We start from the raw sequence: 22,978 nt of genomic DNA, 5'->3' as shown, positions 1-22,978 counted from the left end.
GCCTACTGGATTTACAGACGGGCAGGAAGCACCTTGTTGCCTTTTATTTTTAGTGTTCCTCCTGGGAGGGCGAGAGGCTGCTCTTGTCAGATCCAACTGCACTTTCTCTTGAAGGCAGGGTAGCTGGAGTTATTTTCCCCATCAGAACGCCACCTCGGTTTCCTAGGCTCATGCTTGCAGAATCTGAGGTTTATATTAAATGTGGTGATGGTGGAGGTGGTATTTTGGAAGGAGCTGGTGGCTGCACACAGGGAGGATTTGAGGAGTCCCCAGGGATGGGTCTTCATCTGGGATCTAAAGAACTGGAGAGCTGTGGGGTGGTTGTAGAATCTCACTCGGCTGCTCTGTCAGTTCTGAGAAACCCCAACAAGGCTATTGTGCATCAAGAGGGGCCAAGCATGCTTCCAGAGTGACGCAGCCAAGTCAAACCTCTCTAGATCTGTGGCTTTTGACAGTGACACAGACCTTTTCCTTTTCTGTGCCTCCCTTGCTGGGTTCCGCACAGGGTGGGATGGTTCCCATGAGGGGTAGAGAAGTCCGTGGAGTCATACTGATTTGGGGACAGCTTCCAGATGCTGTGTCAGTAAACATGCAGAAAGATCAGATCACTCTGTGGGTGAGCTGCCTGCTGGGATACTGCACTTCTGCTTGCAAAGTCTTGTTCTTTTCTGGGGTTTTCACACACACTCGAGGGGTCCCTGCAGGCAATGGAATCCCAGAGACCACTCTCACAACCTTCTGACAGTAAAAATTTCCTGAACCTGCTCATTTGCTCAGGGCCTCAGTTTCCCCATACTTGCATGGAAGAGCAATTGGTGGGACAGCTTCCTCCCCAAGTCATGAAAAGTAAATGAGATAACACACACTGTGTGTATGCGTGCGCGCGCGCGCGCGTGCGTGCGTGTGTGTGTGTGTGTGTGTGTGTGTGTGTGTGTATGTGTGCCTGTGTGTGTGCCTGTGTGTATGTGCCTGTGTGTATGTGTGTGCACACATGTGTGTATCTGTGTATTTCTGTGTGTGCATGTATGTGTGTATGTATATATATGTATATATGCACATATATACATATATATAAACACATATATACACGTTCATACACACACACACATACAGACACACATACATACATACACACACAAAAATATATATAGCCTCATCTGACACATGAAACCACTCATGCCTAAGAATAACAGGAGTAGTTAATGTGTCCCTGGCAACATAATTCTTCCTGTATGGAAGTCTTGATAGCATAGTTCAGTGTTGGTACCTCAGGTCCTTTAATATTAAGCCAGTGCTAAATTCAGTACAGTTTGAACATGAAGATAAAGTATAATAAAAAAGAAAAAGAAAAAGAAAAAAAACCCATTGGGTGAGGTAAAGGAATTCAGAAATCCACATTAATAGAAGGGGGAAATGGCAGAGAAGGTGGAAGGAAATTCTTCATTGCAATTATAATGTGAAATAATAAATGTAGATTTGGTGATTGAAAATCGACATTTTTCAAGTATGGAAACGATCGCTGCTCTAGGCAAGCATCATGAACGGGTGCCCAAAGCAGAAGGTGAGAGACGAGGGAATAACAAGCTATTTTCATAATGTCAGAATAAACCCCCACAAGAAAGTTGTAGAAGGACACAGAGGAACCTTGCAGAAGCCACTGTGACCAAATGACAGCATCACAGAGATGGAGCCACCAGACCGCACGCACCCCTCAGAACAGCGCCTTGTCTGTGGATTTCCTGCCAAATGAGCATGACCTGGATTTAATCCTGAGGAAACAGCAGACAGACCCCAACAGAGGAGTCTGTTGGAAGATAACTGGCCAGTAGGCTACAAAACGAAACAGAGGGGACGGCTGAGGCGCTTTCCCAGCTGGAAGGAGACATAAGAGAATGTGACCACCACCCCCATCCCCCACCCCCACCCCCAATCCAGGGTTTCTTCTGCTACAGAAGTTGCCCCTGGCATCTTTTGCAAAAATCAGAACACAGTGGAGTGAGTCATAGAGTCTTGCTGCTAATCTTAATTTTCCGATTTTAGACACTGCACTCTGGTAAGAGAACACCCTTTCCTTTTGAGAAACGGGTACTCGGTACTTAGGAGATAAAGGAGTGTCAGATTTCTCCAGAGTTCAGAGAAGGTTCCTGCATTTGTGTGTCAGTGCTCCTGTCTACAGCCCTGTGAAAGACAAAGACAAAGCAATAGGTGTGCTGCCACGCTCAGACATTCCTGCATCTCTTGTGGAAACGCAGTTAATACAAAAAGTTACAATGAAAGCCCAAGGCAGTTCCCCAGCCTTCTCCCCAACTCTCCAGCCTAGTTCTCTGTAGATCACAATCCTTTCCACCATTCTTGCTGAACTGCAGTAAATATCTATCTAGTGCCATCGGTTTTGGGTTTTGGTTGTTTAGGTTTTTTGTTTGTTTGGTTGGTTTGGTTTGGTTTGGCTTTAGACTGAATCTTTCTATATAGCACTGACTAGTGTGGAACCCACTATGTAAACAAGGCTAGCCTCAGACTCATAGAGATCTGCTTGCCTCTGCCTTCCAAGTGCTGGGATGAAAGGCGTGTGGCACCTTACGTGGTGCTAATTCAGTTTTTAAGGTGCTAACACTATGACTCTACATAGGTCAACCCATAAGCCACTTCTGAGTGAGGAGACCTGTGGCTGTAGTCCTAGCTACTCAAGGGGCGGAGCCAGGGATGTTTCCTGAGTTCAAGACCGGACTGAACAACCAAGTGAAGTCCTCCGTCAGAAGACAAAACCTACTCAAAGGACAAAGCAGAGGTGAAACAAAAGAAGCCGCTCAGAGGCCTTGTCATTGCTTCCCTTTGGACGTTCATTACGATCCCCAATGTAATGTGGCACGCTAGTCCCGTAACAAAACAGTGCTGCGGACAGAGAGTGCAGGCAGGCTCTGTGGCAGCCAGATCTGGTTTCCATCTGGTTCTGACCAGTACTGTTTATTCAGATAGCCCAGTTCCCTCCCTCTGGTCTGTGAAATGCGGGACGTGAATCATCTGCTGGACTTCCAGAATGAATGAAGCAACCAAGACCTCAGTTCTCTCCGGGCACCCAGGAGGCTGCTGCTGCTGCTGCTGCTGCTGCTGCTGCTGCTGTGGCTACTGCTGCTGCTGTGGCTACTGCTGCTGCTGTGGCTGTGCTGCTGCAGTTTTCCGGTGACATCACCCCGGCCCACCCCTGAACTCCAGTGCTGTGTGAAGATTTGCTCTGCTGTTCTGTCAGGCTGCGACCCTCAGACAGTGCTGCATACACTTTGAGGTCGCAGAGCCCCCTGACCCTGCTCCCATTCCAGTCCTTTTCTCCGCTGGAGGCTGGGACGCCAATGGTCCAAGACAGCTTTCCGAGTGGCTGTACCACATGTCCAATAAGTGGGGTACCACATGTCCAATAAGGTGTCATTTTCATCAGAAGGAAGAAAACCTTTCTGCTCCCACCTTTGGCTTTTATAGCGACAGCTGTCTGCAATAACATAGTGCAGACCAGGGAGGAAAGAAAAGAAGCAAGAACCCAAGAGCTGACAAATTAACACGGTAGGATCCCAGTTGGAGAAAAACAATGGGGTGAACAAATATGACCATCCTTAAAAGCCTAGTAGGGTTCGGGAAATTAGCATAAGTCCACAAACCTAACTGGTACTGACTTACATGAAACATTTATTAGCTCCTGAAGCCCTTCAGATAAATCTGTCCTTGAGCAGTGTTCTAAAACAGAAACCTACGTCTACTTAAGAGCAATCACATATCCACATATTTGAGTGGGATTTGCATAACTAACTCCTTTGGCAGCAATACTCACTAGAGAGCAATGTAAGATGTGTGTTTCAATATTTTTATAAAAAGTGCTGAGTATCCAAAACAAATGAGAAAAACCAAACCAAAAGCCAAGCTGTGAGACGCAAGCCTACGGGGTCCCTGTTGTCCAGCTGTACCCTGTTAAGGTCCTTCTTCTTCTAGTCTGCCCTTCATAGTCCCATGATATCATATATTAAAGCTCATGATGATGTTTTCCTCTTTATAAATGTTTGTAAAGAAAATATCAAGGTACCCATTTCTGACAAAAATATGTGAAGATTAAAAAGACTGGTAACATCTAGTGTTGGAGATACAATGGAAGAAAGGACCTTCCATACATCTGTGACTAGATGTTAAGTTTTGTTACTTTTTAGGGGAGAAACCGATGATGTAATTTAAACCCTTGGAATAGAAAAAGGATTTTCTCACTCTTAGGCCCAACAACTTCACACCAAATATTTATCCCAGGGAACTAAATGAATTGGAACTCAGAACCATGTCCATTGAGTACTTAATGGTCCCTCATTCATAATGTGAGAGATGGACACAATTTAAATGTTTACAAATGTGTTATTACTCAATTCATTTGTATTAATCACTCAGTGCAAAACTGCACAGCACAATCTGAGTATTTAAAATACATTCTCTAGTCACTTATGCTAACCATTCAATGAAACACTATACAACCATAAATATGATGGTATTATACGGTTATATAAATATATGCTCAGGATCATAAGAGGAACCCTAAAATGCTGATATGTCACCTCACATAACAGTCATGAGCCACTAGTTTTTAAAATACATATTAAATGTGTAGAAAAGTATCTGAAAAGCTATACATCTGGATGCTAATTTTAGCTCGCAGTGAAGATTATCCCCACCTGTGTCATCTTCTCCCTCAGTGCATGCATAGGAGAGAGTACCAGAGGGATATGTGTCACTTTTCATCACGAAAATAGTCTTGATCAGAAAAAGGAAGAAATTGGAAATATTTTGCTGCAAGGTCTTTTAGTCATTTATTTTGGTGAGGAAAGAAGACAGACATTGATGCATTTTCATAGATTAGCAATTGTTGAGATTCAGATGCCTGGAGACTCATAACCTGTCTCTCAGCTAACAAATAGTGCCGGAACTGGGAGACACTCCAGTTAGTAGAGCTGAAAGTTCACAAGGCAAGCGGATTCTGGTAGTAGTCACTCTGCTTATCGCTGCGACAAGCGCTTAAAGGAGGAAGGGTTTACCCTGGCTTTCTGTCTGAAGACGCAGTCCACCACAGCAGAGATGCAATAGGGTAGAGAGGGGGACTCTGGCACCCAGCAGGCTTTTTCCTTTCATTCCTTTGCTTGGAACCCATGGGATGGCGCCTCCCACACTCAGGGCATGTCTTCTCCCCTCAGCTAATCATCGTTGGAAAAGTTCCCCTAGCACACACCCATTAATGAGGTACCTCCTTAATGCCCTAGGTCAATCTAATTCAATTGACCATGGAAGTTAACCAGGTCATGATGCCTACTGACCTTTGTGCTTCTCCCTTGATCAGACTCCAGGACAGTTTCCTCTGCAGGTTAGGCACAGACCCTCAGCTCATCTGAATGTGAACCAGGCAAATCATCTGCAGAGCCATGTTTTCACAACCTTTGATTCAGTATGGAATAGAAAGGAGGACCTGCAGTTCCACCTAGAGTGGAAAAGGCAGAGAGGTTGGAGGTGGAGACCGAAAAGTGTCTCAGGATTGCTTACTTTGGAACCAGGTGGACATGAGAGGTGACAGTGTTCACAAGGAGCTGAGTTGAATGTGACTCCAACCTAAGAGATGTCACTGGGCCTTGGCAGGGGCCTACTTGTGGTGGTAATGGTAGTAATGAATGAAAAAGTAAAACATTTTCATTTTTGTAATAAAAGATTCACTAACACACACACTTAGATCCATGCAATCATCTGTCCTTTAAAGAACATTTTAACACCTTCCACTTGGTGTGTTCAAAGCTAAAGAGCATACAAGGTAAAAATAGGCAATAGCACCTGGACCAGATCAGGGAAGAGGAGCGGCAATGCTAGGGATGCTGAAGTGCCCTCCGCATTACACCCTCAACCCTTGGAGAGTTCTTTATTCCTTATTAGAACTAAACAATAGAGCTGGAGAGATGGCTAAGTGGGTAAGAGAGCTTGCTATACAAGAAGGAAGACCTAAGTTCAGATGCCAGCACTCATGGCTACGCATGCCTGTGATTCCAGTACTGGGGGGCCAGAGACACAAGGGGCACTGGGGCTTCCTTGCTGTCAGCCTAGCTACAAGTTCAATGAGAGATCCTGTCTCAAGGAGTAAATAAGGGCAAGGCAGGCAGAGCAGGGGAACTGGTGTCTTCCCCTGGCCTCTGTGCATGCACATTTATCTCTCTAACTGACACTGTGAACCCTGGGAGAGCGGGGCCTAAAAATGAGTTGAACTTAAGTTTTGTGCAACAGCCAACTTTATTCAAAGCATCTAACAATTTGTCCTCTCATGGTTAAGAAGTATCACCTGAGTAAAGCGTACAATCACAAGGATGCCACATGTGGCAAAAGCCTGTTTTTCCATAGAGGCACAGCTGAAGTAAACTCACTCCTACCCGCTACACCTAGGAGGAGCATGAAAATATTCTAAGAACAAGTTTGGGTTTTGAAGAAACTGAGGTCATAGGACTCTTGTTTTCTTGGAGATTTCTTACAAGCACTCAGAATTCTCACAGGACCCTATTCTTGAACTGTGTTCCAGCACACACCACACAGGCACATACAACACACACACACACAGAGAGACAGAGAGAGACAGAGAGAGACAGAGAGACAGAGACAGAGACAGAGAGACAGAGACAGAGACAGAGAGAGAACAAGAAGCCTTGAGAGGCTCCATATACTTAGTTCTAACTCACATAAGAATTGCCAGTCTCAAGTCAGCACAGGGTCTTCAACAAAGGACTGGAGTCCCCTGATATCACCTCTTACATTATCTTTATTTACCTTTGTGACTTGAATGCATTGGAACTACTTCCAATCTCTTCCTTCCCCTGGTATACCCTCCTTAAAGAAAGCTGTATGGTGTGTGTGTGTGTGTTTGTATGTATGTGTGTGTGAGTGTGTTTGTATGTATGTGTGTGTGTGTGTGTGTCTGTCTGTCTGTCCAAAACCCGTGTTCCTCAAGGGCTGCGGAGGCCTCCTTACATCCTGCTTGGCGCACCTTGTCTGCAGGGTTGTTCCATAGCTGCTCCTTGACTGGAAGAAATGGATCTCTTACTAAAAGACCATTTTGTCCTATGTCATCAAAGGAACGGGGACAGTTTGCCAGCTGTGCTGGGTAACCTTCCTCCCAGGGCTGCCATGTGAGAAACAAGCTTGACAGAAGTGACTCCTACGAGGCACCAGGAAGCTAACAAAACTGCAACCTGCCCAGCTTTGAAACCAGCATATGCTTTCAACCGTGTAGCACTAACACTCGTCTTAATTTGTTTAGGCACCAATAGGCTGTAATCAATACAAGATAAGATGTAACTTTAATCAAAATGGATAAAAAGTACCCAAAGAAGCAGTTTAAACGGAGCTTAGGAAACAGATTCAACAGGCAGCTGCCCTGTCTTGACTCACATCTTAAAAAAGACAGTGACAGAGGCTAACCCTGTTACAGGAAAAGGCCAGCGTCAGACAGTGCAATGATAAGCCTTATCCTCCAAGATCGCCTTTTTAACCTTTAGTCTCCAGACTGTACTGACCAGCGAAGGGAACAAATACGGTCCAATTTGCTACCCCTTGCAAAAAAATCACACCCCCAGTGTCCTGCTTTTCAAATATGACTCCATAAGTTTGGTTAGGGCAACTCCATTTCCCCCTTTCCATTATTCCTCAGTGAACTGACAAATTGAATTTCAGAGCCTGTGAAGCTGAGGCTGAGACCCTTGCCCACAGTGACTTCCCACTGTGTTACCACTACAGCATGACAGAGCCAGCTGGCTTCATGATCTTCGCTGAAGAAGAAAGATGCCAGGCACTCCGAGGAGAGCGTGCAGAGAGCCAACCTCTATACTGCCTCTCATCTGTCACGGGAGAGAACTAGACACCAGCCTCTTTGGGGTTTTTTTTCCTTATCCCAAGGCAGATTCCCAGAAGAAGGGTTTTTCGGTGGTGGCTGGAGTTTTCCATCCCTGCTAGCTCTCACACTTAAATGCACCAGCTGCACCGAGCCTCTGGCCCTGGAGGCACCTGCAGGAGATACTAGCCATGCTTCTGAGAGGCCCAAGTGCCCTGAGTACGTGTGCTGAAGGATGGAGCTTCATTGATTCGTGAATACTCACAGAGATTGAAGACTGTTATTTTTTTCAAAAGCTTGTTTTTTTGTTTGTTTGTTTTTTTTTTCTTTTGTTTTGTTTGGGTGCAGATCCACAAGGCAGTGTCACATGGCTGGGAAGATGGCTAAGTGGATAAAGGGCTTTCTGTGAAAATGTGAGGAAGGATTCCAGTCTCTAGAACTCAAACAAACCCAGGCAGGCAGGCAGGCCTGGTGGTTCTTCTGTAAACCTGGGTTCACAAGGCAGGGGAGTCACGGAGCAAATAGACTGGCTGGACTCACCAAATTAGCCTGCTCCAGATCCAGTGAGAGACCCTGGTTCAGAAAATACAGTGAAGGATGTAAGAGTCAACTTTTTCTAGTTTTTCTGAAAATGTCCTTTGTACAGGTTTTTCCAAGCTAGGATCCAATCTAATGTGTTATAGCATAGCAATAGAGAGGTAAGATACATGTTCACAAACATACATACACATAAACACACACACACATATATATATGAAACAAAGAAGCTAGTGAAAAAATCACCATGATGGAGTCAAAACATTGAAATTTCCAATGGAAATTAGCTTGTTCCGTTCATTTGTATTTCTTAGTTAATTTGTGTGCTTGTGTACCTGTTTATGTATGTGTGCATGTGTGCATGTGTGTAGAGAGGCCAGAGATCAACCTCTTCTCCATCTTTTTTTAAAAAGGATTATTTATCCAATGTGTCTTTACTTTTATGTATGGATTGCACCATGGAGGCCAGAAGAGGATGTCAAACCCTGTGGAATTGGAGTTATACATATTTAGAAGCCACTATGTGGGTGCTGGGAATTGAAGCCAGGTCCTCTGGAAGAGAAGCAGGTGCTCTGAACCGCTGAGCTGTGTCTCTAGCCCAGTCCACCGTATGATTTGAGAGAGGGTCTCTCACTGAACGGGGAGCTCACTACCAATTCGCCAGGCCAGCCAGCTCCATGGATTCCCCAGTCTCTTCCTTTCTAGCACCAAGATTGCACACTAACATCCACACCTGGATCAAACTCAGGACTTGATGCTTGAATTGCAAACACTTTACTAAATGAAGCTATTGTCCAGCCCTGACTTGCCCCATTCTCTGAAAGAGCAAGGTGGTGATCAGGAAGACGGCTCAGTGGATAAAGCATGTGCCATGCACGCACGAGGACTGGAGTTTGGATTTCCAGCCCCCACATAAATGCACATGTGTGGTGGCCACTTGTATAGCACTCGGCAGGACGAGAGAGAGGATCCCCAGGCAGACTGGCTAGCTTGCTAGCCAAAACTGGCAGCCTCTAGGTTTATTGAGAGACCCTGCTTCAATATATAAGGTGAAAGGCAATTGAGATCGACACCAAAAGCCAACTTGGATCTACATACACACATGCACACAAGTGCACATCACACACACACACACACACACAGACACCCCAAATGCAGATGTGAAAAAAAAGAAGATACACTTTGGAATTTTTTCTTAATAGGGTTTCTCACCTTGTTACAATGTATCACACAGCACACAGGGTGTGGCTCTGATGATAAGGTCCCAGGAAGAGTAATCCTGCTCCCCCCTCTCAGAATTTCACGTGCATTTAGAGTCTCTGGGAGGAAATCTGCTTAACTTTGTTCAGTCCAGTACTTTCCAATGCATCTCTCTGGGGACAGTCCTTGCTCCCATGTGCCTCCTTTTTCAAGTCAAGAAACAGTGTGAACGTTGCATTAAGTGCCTTAGAGTCTTCCAGAGGCTTGAAGGTGGGAAAGTCCACTGATCAGCTGGCCTCAGGGAGACTCCAGAGGCATCTGCACTGGTCTCTGGCTTCTGAAAGGCCCTGTGGGCCAGACAAGTGCTCAGGACAGATTTCCATGCTGGGGTAGGAGGGGTTAGGAAGCAGAGGCAGGGCAGGAATCCCAGGGCCACACCTTCTTTCTGGATTTTTCCCTAAAGCTCCCTAAAGTTCCTTCAGCACTTCTGAAGGAACATAGAGGGCACACAGCCTTAAGTGTCTCACAGCCCACAGGATTTCCTTTGACTAGACATGAGTGAGTCTCTTATCCAGTACCCAGACGGCACTGAGCCAGAGGGAGAGCAGAGGACTTGGAGCCAGAACAACGTGGGTCAGTAATGTGTAGGAAGTGCTGGGGGTTCACCAGGATACCTGGGGAAACCCTCCCCTTTCTGAACCTTATTGCTTCCTCAGTGTTCTAGACACAGTGGAAGTGCTTAGCTCGGAGGATTATGAAGACCTTGTTAGATATTCAAGAACATTTTTAAAATCAGATTTCAATAGAAATACTAGCTAATTTAAATTTACTGTTAAGGATATTTTTTTTTCCTGACCTGTGCGGCCTAACATCATGGGATTTTTCCCAATGTGTCTAACAATTACTAAATACTTACTGTGTCCCAGGCACTGAGATGGGTGCTGATAAAGAATGCAGAAGGCAGCCTCTCTGATCCTTTACCTTCAGTCTGGGAGACACGTGATGCTAAGTAATGGCAGTCCCCTCCTCCCACCCCCAGGCCTGATTATTTAAATGGCTAAAGCCAGTTTACCTCAATTCCTTTACTTTATAGCTAAGGGAAGCTCAGACCCAGAATACCTGAAATACCCCCTGAGTCACTTGTGTGTGTGTGTGTGTGTGTGTGTGTGTGTGTGTGCGCGCACACGCCTCCAAGCCTAGCTGAAAGATGCTATCTTGACCTTGCTTTGTGCTTTTGGCTACATTCAATTGTGCCAAACTTGTTTCCTATGAAAATGTAATAGTTCACTAGATGTTAGTAAGTTCTTGGTCTGGTAACTTCAGACACCGTAATCAGCCCGGCCTCCGCTTTAGAGGTCCAGTGTGCACTGTGACTGTTGAAGCATTGTGTAGCAAGGAGACTTCTGCCATGTTCCACCTGCCATCCCCAAGCTTGTCGGACCACACAGCACACCTGCACCTCTTGAATACAGAATGTGGTAAATGCACAGAGCAGAAAGAACAGCCTTACATCAGCTCGGTAAAGTCTCTGGAAACCTGGCATTGCTCACTAACCCACACAACTTTAAAGGGGCAGCTTCCAGGTCTTAAGGCTTCACGTAGGCTGTGTATCTGGGGGACACACAGAGACAATACCAGAAAGATGCATTTCTTTACACGGACAGTAAATCCTTTTAATCAGTGACTGGCGTGGGATGCGACTGAAGCAGAAGGGATGAGTTTGTGTACCTTTTTGGAGAGGAAAATAATGTTTTGGTTTTTTGTTTTTCAACAGTAATCCTATTAATTTTTATTGTAATTTTCAGGCTTTTTAAAAATTATGATTTTTGTTGTCCTTTTAGGCACCCACAAGCCCAGAGTCCCCCAACAGGCTGTGATGTCACCTCAGGACATGCAGATACAGCAGCTGGATATGCTGTTGCTGAGGTAACCTGGTACCTTTCCTTCGGTCCCGACCCAGTCCGTGGGCGTCCCAGTCCAAGTCCATGGGCATAGAGCCTGTCTGTGACTGCCTGGCCCGGCCATGAAAACATGAAACTTATAGTGATATTTTGAAGTTTTTGAGACAAAAACCCAGCTAAAGAACCCTGGTTCAGTGGAGGGACAGGGAGGCACAGTGAAGAAAGAATCAAAAGCCTGGCAATTTGCTGCCGAGAATAAACGCTGGCTGCTCCCTGAGGTGATTTGCTGAGTGCTCCACTCTGCAGCCGCTGGAGCCTCTCTCTGAGAGAGGACCTGAGGTTCTCTGGTAGCACTTTGATACCCTGCTTGAATTCAGCATGTGAAATGGAGGCGTCTCTCTGTGACTTGGAGCCCACAGCAGGCTTTGAAGTCTGATCCAATTTTTGCTGCCTCCTATTTGATGTTGAAAGGGTGAAATGAAGAAAATGTACAGTTTTTGCCAGTAACTCTGCTGAGCATATGTAAGATTTAAAAAAAAAAAAATCCTTTGGACGATGTGCTTAGAAATGGCAGATTAATACCTTCCGATAGGTTTTCTTTGTTTCTCTCTCAAGGATAAAAATTAAGTAAAGATGAGAATTAGCACATGCCTGTGTTTTTTGGTTTTGGTTTTTGGTTTTGGTTTTGTTCGTTCGTTTGTTTGTTTGTTTGTTTGTTTCTCCCCCGCTTTGTGAGTGAATGAAGAAGGGATTGGGTGCAAATGTGTGGGGCAAAATGCAGCTTGGCTCCTAACTGCCCCAGGAGAGGGAGGACTGTCACTCAGTTCTATACAAGACCTAAGAAGCATACAAGTATCACCGATGCAGACAGGGGCAAAGGTCCCTTCGTTTAATGGAAAGCCTGTTCTGAAGGCTACTTCATCAGAGGGTAAAATGGCCTTTCTCTCACTGGATCTTTTGGCAGCTCTCAGTTGCTGGAACTGATGTGTCACCTTTTCGGGTGTACCACACTGCCGCAGCTCACCAAAGACCGAGCCCCTGTGAAGACTCTCTCAAACCTGGTAAGGAAGACACTCGGAATACACACGGTTTGGCCATTTGTACGCTGGTATATGTCCTAGAAAGTCATTGCGCAGGCCTATCTAGAAGTCAGGATCCAATTAGTGAGACTATGTAATGTTAACAGGAAGCCATAAAGGCTGGGGACAATATTTATATTTAAAAGTAGCAGTTTTAAGATGGGCACAGTGGCACAACCCCAGCACTTGGAAGGTAAAGGCAGGAAGATCAGGATTCGTAACCAGCCTTGGATACCCCTCAAGTCTGGGGCCAGCATGGGTTGCAACAAGATTCTACCTCAAACAGCCAAATGCATACATCAGTGATAGCAGTTACCTCCTGCGGATGTGCTTAAATGAATATCAAGGGCCACATTCCCTTGTAAAAATCCTCAAATTATGAAACTGTTCCAAAACGTCTTTTGTTAAAGCAAAGATAAAGAGCTATCTAGATTATGGCAGAATCAATCCTTCTAGGTCTAAATCTCTGGCTTAGCAATGACTATGGACTTGGAGAATACTTCTCTGCACTCTGGGTAGCAAGGCCATCCACCTAGCAAAGGATGTCTCACCACTTGTCTTTAGAGCCAAAGAGTTCTGGTTCTTTTTCTAAACTCTTTGCTATTCTATATGGTAGAAGTCAGTTTCAGGCTAGAATCATTGCTTCTGGAAGAAGAAGAAGTATAGAACATGATTATAGAAATTATATTTATGAACATATATAGCCCTAGTTCAAGGGGAAAAAAATTTGGGACTGGAGTGATGTCTCAGCAGGTAAGAACACTGATTGCTCTTCCAGAGCACTTGAGCTTGACCCCTGCTCACTGTCACCTATAACTACAGTTCCTAGGAGTCTGGTGACATTTTCTGACCTTCATGAGCACTAGACACACATGTGGTGGACATCTACCTATGTACTGTATGCAAAACACCCATTTACTTAAGATAAAAATAATAAAATAAAAAAGGAAGAAGGAAAGAAAGAAAGAAAGAAAGAAAGAAAGAAAGAAAGAAAGAAAGAAAAAAAGAAAGAAAGAAAGAGAAAAGAAAGCTTTCTACTTCAAATATGGTTGTTAGACCCAATGTTAACATGATCTGCTTTGTTGAAAGGTATAGTTATTTCTCAGCTCACTCCAAAATTCTTCTTTGCCCATTTTTCCGTCAGTGCAAATGCAGTGTAATTTGATGTGGAAGTGCATTTGAATGTGTGCTGTCTTCCAGCCCACATGGAACATGTACTCTTATCAAGCAGACAGGATGAGACAGACCCCAGTGGTGGGAAGGCGTGGAGGCAGGCGTATAAGGGAAGTGTTCACAGAGAATCCACAGTCATGAAGCAGAGGGCTATGAATGCTGGGGCTCAGGGGTACCTCCTTTTTTCCCCATTTTACTCAGTCTCGGACCCCATTCCACATAATGATGTCATACATTTTGGGGGAAGGGGGCTCTTTCCTCTCTAGTTAAACCTCCCTGGAAACTCCCTTAAAGACATGCCCTGGCATGCACATACCAATGCCTTCTGTGTCTTTTATTCCAATCTCATCGGCAACGGAAACTACGTATCACACACAACAGCTCTACAGCAGTACTCACATGTGTAAACTGCAAGGGGCAGCAGCTATGTGCAGGAGGGCTGTGTGGGGACCAGTGAGCCAGCGAAGGGCACTGCTCACAGCCTGGCTCCCAGGAAAGGATGCTCAGGGGCCGTGGGGACTTGCCATTTCTACAGAAGTACTCAAGTATGAGTGGCTGGTGGAGAAAGCTAGTTCTTACTGTAAGGCACTGAGTTGTGGTGGGGTAGTTCAGGAGTAAACACATACTGCGTGTCTAGCCAGTAAAATATGTGTAAAAGAGACGTATTGCATTACAATTATCTTTCGAGTCTTCAGAAACATAGTCTCCAAAGTCAGACTTCCTAAGAAGGTGCAGATTGGACCTTTAGAAATAGCTCTTAGGTACTTTCTTGAAGCTGTCTCTTCCTTCCAATCTTGGGTCAATCGCCATGCCATCACTTTTGTTTTCTCCTTATACTCTATAAATATGGCATCTACCCCCAGTGGTTTCCCTGGCTCCTTTCTCCTCCCTCTTATACACAGAAGTCTAAGATGCATTTCTGAGGTGCAGCTGGTCACACCATTCTCTTTCTCCACTCTTCATGGCTTCCCCATGTCAACTCTTGACATGTCATTGAAGGCTTCCTATGTTCTTGTGCTGGTCTCCCTTTCTGGCCCTGATGTTCACTGGTCCCTCTTTCTTCTTCTGTGGGTCAGAATCCCTGAGCTACTCTCTACTCTGTGGACATGCCTTGAGTATTCCTTCTTCCCTGGCTTTATGTTGTCCCCTCTACACGATGCTGGGATCCTCTGTGTTCTTCATGGTCCATGATGACCCTTAACTCTGTGTCCTTTGATTCTATACATAGTAATTTCTCTCATCCGGCCATGTGTTCTATCTGCTTCCATGCTTGTGGCAGATTTTAAACTCTCTGGGATCACAGTTTATGGTTACTGAGGATTAAACCTGGACTTCACACTTGCCTACTTTTTACCACTAAACTACATCCTCAACCTCCTGAACAAGTTTCTCGGGCATCCAAAGCCATGATGGAATACAATGGAAGCAAGAGCAAAAAAAAAAAAAAACTACTGGAGTAAGCAAGCCATAGAAAAGACATAGATGCTAAAACATAATGGGACAAACCAAAGTCTTCCACAATTTAGGTACAAAGCCGTGCTGATGAATGCTGATTGTCAACTTGCCTAGATTTGGAATCATCAGGAGACACACCTCGTGGAGTATGGAGGAGGGGGTTTCCAGAAAGGTTTAACTGAAGAGGCAAGGTCCCCCTGAGAGGCTGGGCATCACCAGCTTATGGACTGGCAAAGTTCCCTGAGAGTGGGCTGGGACTAATTAAGGAAGGCAAAGCAAGCTAAGCCTCAGCTCTGCTTCCTGACTGTGAATTCAGTATGAACAGGTGGGTCACACTCCGGCCTCCAGAGAGAACTACACGCACAAACTGCAGGCTGAAATAAAGCCTTCCTTTCTCAAGACGCGTGTGCCAGGTACTGATCACCACAACAGGGAGAGCAATAAGAACATGCTCATAGAACAAGTGACTGTGGACGCAAGTGGTTTCCTTTTATTGTTGCTGTTTGTTTCGTTTTTTGTCTTTTACTTTGATATTGGAGGTGGCCTCCAGCTCATGGAGATCCACAAGCCTCTGCCTCCTAAATGCTGGGATTATAGCCATTATGCCTGAGTCATTCTCTGCCTTTGATGGCCTGTTATTTCAACCTGGTTTTGTGGAAGACAAAAAGAACATTCTGTGACCTTTATGATTTCTTAAGGCAACACCAGCACTCAGCAGCTTTCCTCCTGACTCGAGGAACACCACCACAGTGACGGAAAGACCCTGGTGGGTCAGGGCCAGGGAATAAACCCTGAGTGCTTAGTCTAGAGCTCTAGAGAAGCCACCAAAACAGCTTAAAGCTGGGATTTGGACACCGCCCTTAGCTAGAGTCCAAGACTTTTCCCAACTGACCTGCATGAGCTCAAATATACACAGTGCATTTAGAAAGAGATGGGCACTCACCACTTTTCCATTAATCCAACCAGTCAAATATTTAATAGGATTGACAGGAACATGTGCAAACTCAAACTGATTCTTACTTACTACATAAAGATGTATTTCTTGGGCATTTGTTCTTCTTTTTGTTTAATCATATGTTTATTTTTAAAATTCCTATTAATACTTTCTACATGCCAGAACCTATCCTAGGCCGCCAATTTTTGAATCATCTTGAAAGCCCCGTGTTGTTTGTTGTTTGTTTCTAAAAAGATAGCTTCCTGATTTGCAGTCTGGTAGTTTTTGGATTATAATAAAAAGAAATTTTAGAAAAACAATTATCCACTAAAAGTAACTAGAAAAGTAACCGCACCTTTGGATATTTCACTTATGTCAAACTGATTTCAACTTTGTCTAAATTTCTTCCTCTCAATTAGATCACTCTGAATCCCTTTATTAATCTTGTCAGGCACCAGGAATTGCAGGTGGCCTGAAGTCTGAGTGTCAGTGAGTGACAGTTACATTCCTGATCACCAAAGTGCTTGCATTCATTTTGCAAATATAACAGAGTGCTCCAAAGCCAATGCTGTCTTTGCAGTTAACCTTCACAGAGACCTCTGTCCAAAACTGGGCTCTCTAAAAGTGTCCCTGCCAAGAGTCAAGGATTTCTTATAGGTCTACATTTAATAAGAAGTTTGAGAGATGAAGAAGAGGCAGAGTCCACAAAAGTGGCCGCCTCTCCCTCCTTGCTCAGAGTTCATTGTGAAATCTGACTATGGTGAAGGCTGGAGGGAGAGAGGCCCACTGGCAGTTGGTGACTGGAAGCCATGAGAAGGTCTGCCGGGCCACCACTGCAGAGCCCACAAAGCTCCCTGCCTTAATTAGTGTCCCATTGCTTCGAAGAGACGCCATGACCAAGGCAACTCTTATTTTTCAAAAGTGGGGGTTTGCTTACCGTTTCAGAGTCCATTGTCATCAGAGTGAGGAGCACTATAGTGAGCATGGTGCCAGAGCAGTAGCTGAGAGCTGCAACCTGATCTGCAGGCAGAGAGAGACAGAAAAAAGAAAGAGAGACACAGAGGGACAGAGACACAAAGACAGAGGCACACAGAGAGATAGACACAGAGAGACGGACAGACACAGAGAGAAATAAACATAGAGAGAGACAAAGAGAGGGACAGAGACACAGAGACACAGAGACACAGAGAGACAGACAGAGAGACAGAGACAGACACAGAGACAGAGACAGACACAGAGACAGAGACTGAGCCTTGCAAGGGGTTTTAAAACCTCAAAGCCCATGCCCAAGGAACACATTTCCTCTTCCAACAAGGCAATACCTACTCCAACAAGGCCATATCTCCTAATCCTTCTAATCCTTTTAAACAGTTCCACTCCCTAGTGATTAAGCATTCAAATATATGAGCCTCTGGGGGTCATTCTTATTCAAACCACCACACTCTCCTTAGTCTTCCAAGATCTGGTCTTGTCTCTGCCCTGTTGGGAAGCTCATTACAAAGTCTGTGACAGCATTTCTGCCTAGATTGTTCCTGCCTTGGCAGTGCTGCCCATGAGAGTTAGGTTGGGATGCACTTCCTGCCGCTGCCAAGTCCTGGCGTTGACCCAGGACATCAGGACCACAGCTGCCAAGGAAGACAAGACAGTGCTGTACACCAGCCAAGTCAAGGTCTGAGCATCCAGGAGTGATGCCTGTGGCAGGACTGTGAAATGAGCCTGGATGGATTCTGATTTTAGCTTCTATGATATCTTAAGTGATGCATGTAGGTTGCTCCATTATTCTTAGCCACCTTCTTTATTTCATTTTAAGCTTAACTTTAAAATCAGACATGGAATTGCTTCATGGTAGAAATGGAGTTATTGGTTTTCATTGTACTTCAGCTTGTTTTCTGAAATTGACTATAGTACTTTTTTCTGTTGTTGCTATTGTTGTTGTTGTTGGTGGTGTTGTTGTTGTTGGTGGTGGTGTGTCTGTGTGTGTGTGTGTATTTGAGACAAAGACTTGCTATGTAACCTTGACTGGTATCTTAATTACTTTATAGTGCCATGATAAAAATACCCTAACCAAGGCAGCTTATATAAAACATTAATTTGGGGCGTATGGTTTTAGAAAGTTAGAATCTATGATCATCATGACAAGGAGCACAGTAACAGGCAGGCAGGCAGGCATGAGACTGGAGTAGTAACTGAGAGCTTACCTCTGATCTACAAACGTGGGCAGAGAAAGAGCTAACCAGGGATGGTGTGGGCTCTTGAGACCTCAAAGCCCACCCCACCCACCCAGTGCCACACCCCCTCCAACAAGACCACTCCTCCTAATCCTTCCCAAACAGTTCCACCAACTCTGGGAACAAGCATTCAAACATACAAGTTTATGGGGGCCATTCTCATTCAAACCACCACAGCTGGCCTGAAACAAATTGGCACCAACCACACTCAGAGATCTGCCTTCCTCTGCCTCTCTGGTGCTGGGGCTAAAGGCATGCACCCAGCTCTTGTATTTTAATGGACTTCGAGTCTCTGTTTGATTGTTTCCAGAACACTGAGCAAAGGAGTGAATGATTTCAATATAGCCCTCCCCACATTATCCCCCTGTTTTTGACATGTTCCAAGGGATTCCCTGTAGCTCCCTGGAATGTCACGTGCTTACACTGCAGCAGCCCCTGCTCCAATCCTAGCACCATAAAAACGGATTTTGCCGCAGTGTGATTCATTTGAAAGCCAGTATTGACACATTATTAACTAAGGGTTCATTCTGTGTGTTGTGCATTCCATGGGGTTTGACAAGCAGATAAGGCAGCTATCCACCATATGGTCTAGAGCCGTCTCCCTGAGCTACAAACCTCACCTGTGCCTCCACCTATTCTTTCTTCTATCCTGGTGCTCAAGCCTCTAGAAACTACTGATTTTTTTTTAAAACTTTATTGTCTCCATTTTTCCAAGTCTTCCAGACCCTCATACAATGGAACACAGTACATGTCCTTTTCAGATTGGCTTCTCTCACTTAGCAATGTATACCTGAAGCTGTGTTATGTTTTTATCATGGCTCTATGGTTGTTTAGATGGCTGCATACTATTCCATTGTATAGATGTACCACAGTCTGTTTATCTGTTTACCAACTGAGAATCATCTTCATTATTTCAGGTATGGATAATTATTAATAAAGCTACTAGGGACATTTGGGCAAACTTTGGTGTGGAAGCAGATTTTTGACTCCCTTAGGTCAGTATTGGATTATGTGACACAAGCTTCTTTGCTTTGTAAGAAGTTGTCAAGTTGTTTTCCAAAGCGACTATACCATGTTTTGTTACCACAATCAGTGCAGAATTCCTAGGGTCTGTATATGATGTTGTCAGTACCATGGGTTTGAGCCATCTATTGACTGTATAGTGTCATCCCCCACTGCCATTTTACTTTGCAATGTCCTGATGATCTGAGGTGCAGAACATATTTTCATATGCTTATTTACCATCCTTGCATCTTCTTAGGGTGGTATCTACTCAGCTTTGCCAACTTTAAGTTTGTGTTGCTTGTTTTCCTTTCAAATTTTAAATACTCGTTACATGTTCCTTACATATTTGTATACTGGTCATATGTCAAATACATAATTTCCACATATTTTCCCCAAATCTGCTGTTGGTCTTCTGAGTCTCTTCACATTGTCTTTTCTAGTGTAATAATATTTTTAATGACTATAATCAGAGAAAAGAATGCCCTAACTGCAAGATATTCCTGCCTTGGCTTGGCACCGATGGCTGGATGGAAGTGGAAGTCTGAGAGCCATGATGAGTTTGATATCAAGAGATGAAGCCATACTCAAGTACAGTGGCTGGACAAGCAAGCCATTAATTAAAACAAGCTGTTTACATTCGTGTACATGGCTGTCTCTTCCCTAGGGCGTGGTTCAAGAGATCAGCATTGGACTTGGGGAAGATAAAAGTTTTTATAGCTCAGGAGTAGGGGATTTCCACATGCCAAGTAGACAAAGTCAGAAGCAGAACATGAACAAAGCAAGTTGGTCATAGCGGCCCCCTGAAACAAAGACATGGTGGCAAGGTGGTCGTAATAACTTAGAAGCAAAGGCATGGTTGCTGTTTCCTGGAACAGGCAGTATATTTGTAGTTAGGCTACAGGTGGGGCATAGCCCAATCCCTGAGAAAAAGATTTAATCATAAACAAAATGAATCTGGTTTGTCTTTAGTCTAAGATGGATTTCAATCCTAAAATGGAGGCAGGCTGGTTTATTATCCCCTGACGTGCTCAGCCTGCTTTTATATACATCCCAGGCCCACCTGCCTAGGGATGGATGACTCCGCCCACAGTGATGACCCTCCCACTTCAGTTAGCAGTGTAAGAAACTGCTTCATAGGTGCTGGTTGGATAGCTTAGCAGGTAAAGGCACTTGCCAAGCAAACCTGGTAGCCCGAGTTTAAACCCCAGAACCCACGCAAAGGTGGAGGGAGAGAAAGGACTCCATAGAATTGTCCTCTGACCTCCACACTTAAACTCTGGCACCTGCACCTGCATGCAATAATACACTTAACAGAATAAAGAAAATACCTCACAGACATGGCCACAGGCCAATCCGACCTGGGCAATGCTTTAGCGGAGGCTCCTTCTCCCCAGGTGACTCTGGGTTTGTGTCAGGCTGACAGCTGAGGCAACCCTTATAACATCAAGTTCTTTAGCCATTTACACTCTTTAAGGAGTCTGGACATCTCAGGGGTGTCTCCACTAGAGAAAGTACTCAGGAAGAGAGAACCACCAGGAAGACCCTTAACTGTACCGTTGTGACCTGTGAGGGACAGCAGTTTTGAGGAACCGAACAGGCAAACAGTAAAGTCTCCAGCCACTCCTTGCCCCCTTCTGCACTAAGAAAAGCCCTGTGACAGGGATGAGGTTGGTGTTGGTTTTTATTTTAAATTATGGGATAGAAACTGCTTAACATGGAAGTGGACAGTAGAGTGGATGGTTATCATGGAGATGCCTTTGCTTGTACCACAGGCATCAGCACCCAGGGCCGACCACCCCTTAGCCCTCAAAAGCCTTTTCAGTAATAAGGCTCCAGATCTTCTCTCTGGAGTAGCCACCCAAGTGTGCAGTCCAAAGCATCATGGTTTAATCATGCCTGTTGTTAAGTTTTGTGTAGCCAGAACCAAACACATGTACTCTTTGGTGGGTAGCTTTTTGTTCTGTTCTGTTTCTTTTTAAAAACTGAATTGTTTGTTTTTACTACTGTATAGTACTCCATTTTGAGACTAGACTTCTGAGTTCATCCCCCTGTTGATGGACATCTGAGCTGCTCCCAGTTTGAAGTTCCTGTAAAGAGGAGAGGTCCAGGCATGATGGCCCCACATGCTTAACAGTGTGGCATGACAGACTTGGAGGTCAAATGTAGAGCAGTGCCACTCTCACAGATCTATATCCATGTGCAAATTACTTACTCTCCCTGTGACTGGCATTCCTTAAGTCTACATGAGGCATAATACCTCTGTTCTGTGTGGAGTGCTTAGCATAGTATTTCATGTGCACAAGCATTCAGCAAACATTTGTCAGACAGAGGTGTGCTGGCTAGTTTTACGTTAACTTGACACGAGCTAGGGTCATTTGGGAAGAAAGAATCTTAACTGAGAAAATGTTTCATGGGATTGGCCTACAGGCAAGTCTGTAAGACTGTTTCTTCCTTGATGATTGATGTGGGATGGGCCCTTCCCCTGGGCAGGTGTTTCTGGGTGGTATAAAAATGCCGGCTGAACAAGCCAGGAGGAAGGAGCCTCTATGTCACGTTCCTCCATGGCTTCAGCTTCAGTTTCTGCCTTCGGGTTCTTGGCCTGGCTTCCCTCAGTGATGGACTGTTACCTGGAAGTCTAAGATAAAATAAACAAGTTGCTTTGGGTACTGTTGTTTTACCACAGCAATGAAACTCCTAACTTGAAGGCAGAGCGGTTATGCTTGTAACTCAAGGCAATGTTTCAGCTCCCACACTGAATTCTCTACCAACTACTTATGGGAACTACTCAGGAAACCAGCCAAGTAGCTCAACCAAGAGGTGGACCCTCAGGAAATGTGACGAGGTGACACCTCTGGGCCAGCTTCTGGCCTACACTCTTCTTTTTTTTTTTTTTAAAGATTTATTTATTTATTATATGTAAGTACACTGTAGCTGTCTTCAGACACTTCAGAAGAGGGCGCCAGATCTCGTTACGGATGGTTGTGAGCCACCATGTGGTTGCTGGGATTTGAACTCTGGACCTTCAGAAGAGCAGTCGGGTGCTCTTACCCACTGAGCCATCTCACCAGCCCTGGCCTACACTCTTCTTAAAGGCTCCAGAAGCTCACCGTGTTGTCTAGCCATATGGTCAATGGTCCACTGTGAAATCCATTATAACCAAGCTACTGTATTATTTACTTCACTGGTTAGAACTTAGTGTTTTTAGGTTTCGCGTCTAATTTGGCTCAAAGGCACAAAATAAAGGACATAAAGTAATGTGGAGGAAGGGACACAGTTGCAAGGTCCAGGTGTTAAATTTAGTGTGCTGTTGGGTTTAACCTAGTACAACTGTTTGTTTAAAGAAGAATAGATATATTTCCCATTGAGCGATGAGTCTATTGATGTCGTTAGATCAATGATTAGAGAGGAGCCCATAATAAATAATGGAGAGTCAAAAAATCTGTGATTTTTCTCCCAACCATCATCACCACAGTGGTGCCCTCTGGGCCTCTGTGTTCAGGTTACAAAGAGAGTTTAACTGAACACGGTCCCCGGGTCTCCACCCTCAAACCCCTCAGTCATATTCTGTTTACCGCATATCACTGATA

General features: G+C 44.7%; 1 protein-coding gene across 1 annotated transcript in view; it reads left to right on the top strand.

Annotated features, from left to right (window-relative positions):
- Myo3b (myosin IIIB) overlaps positions 1-22,978 on the top strand; it is a 336,609-nt gene that overhangs the window by 238,552 nt on the left and 75,079 nt on the right. The window contains exons 29-30 of the mRNA XM_021150395.2: positions 11,458-11,542; positions 12,482-12,578. Coding sequence (XP_021006054.1) covers positions 11,458-11,542; positions 12,482-12,578 — 182 coding nt within the window. The remainder of the gene's footprint in view (positions 1-11,457; positions 11,543-12,481; positions 12,579-22,978) is intronic.

This window comes from Mus caroli, unplaced genomic scaffold (genome assembly GCF_978045245.1).
Source record: "Mus caroli unplaced genomic scaffold, Mus_caroli_1 scaffold_2, whole genome shotgun sequence".
In the NCBI taxonomy this organism is placed as follows: Eukaryota; Metazoa; Chordata; class Mammalia; order Rodentia; family Muridae; genus Mus; species Mus caroli.
Note: the sequence above shows the minus strand (reverse complement) of the source record. Positions and strands in the feature narration are given on the sequence as shown.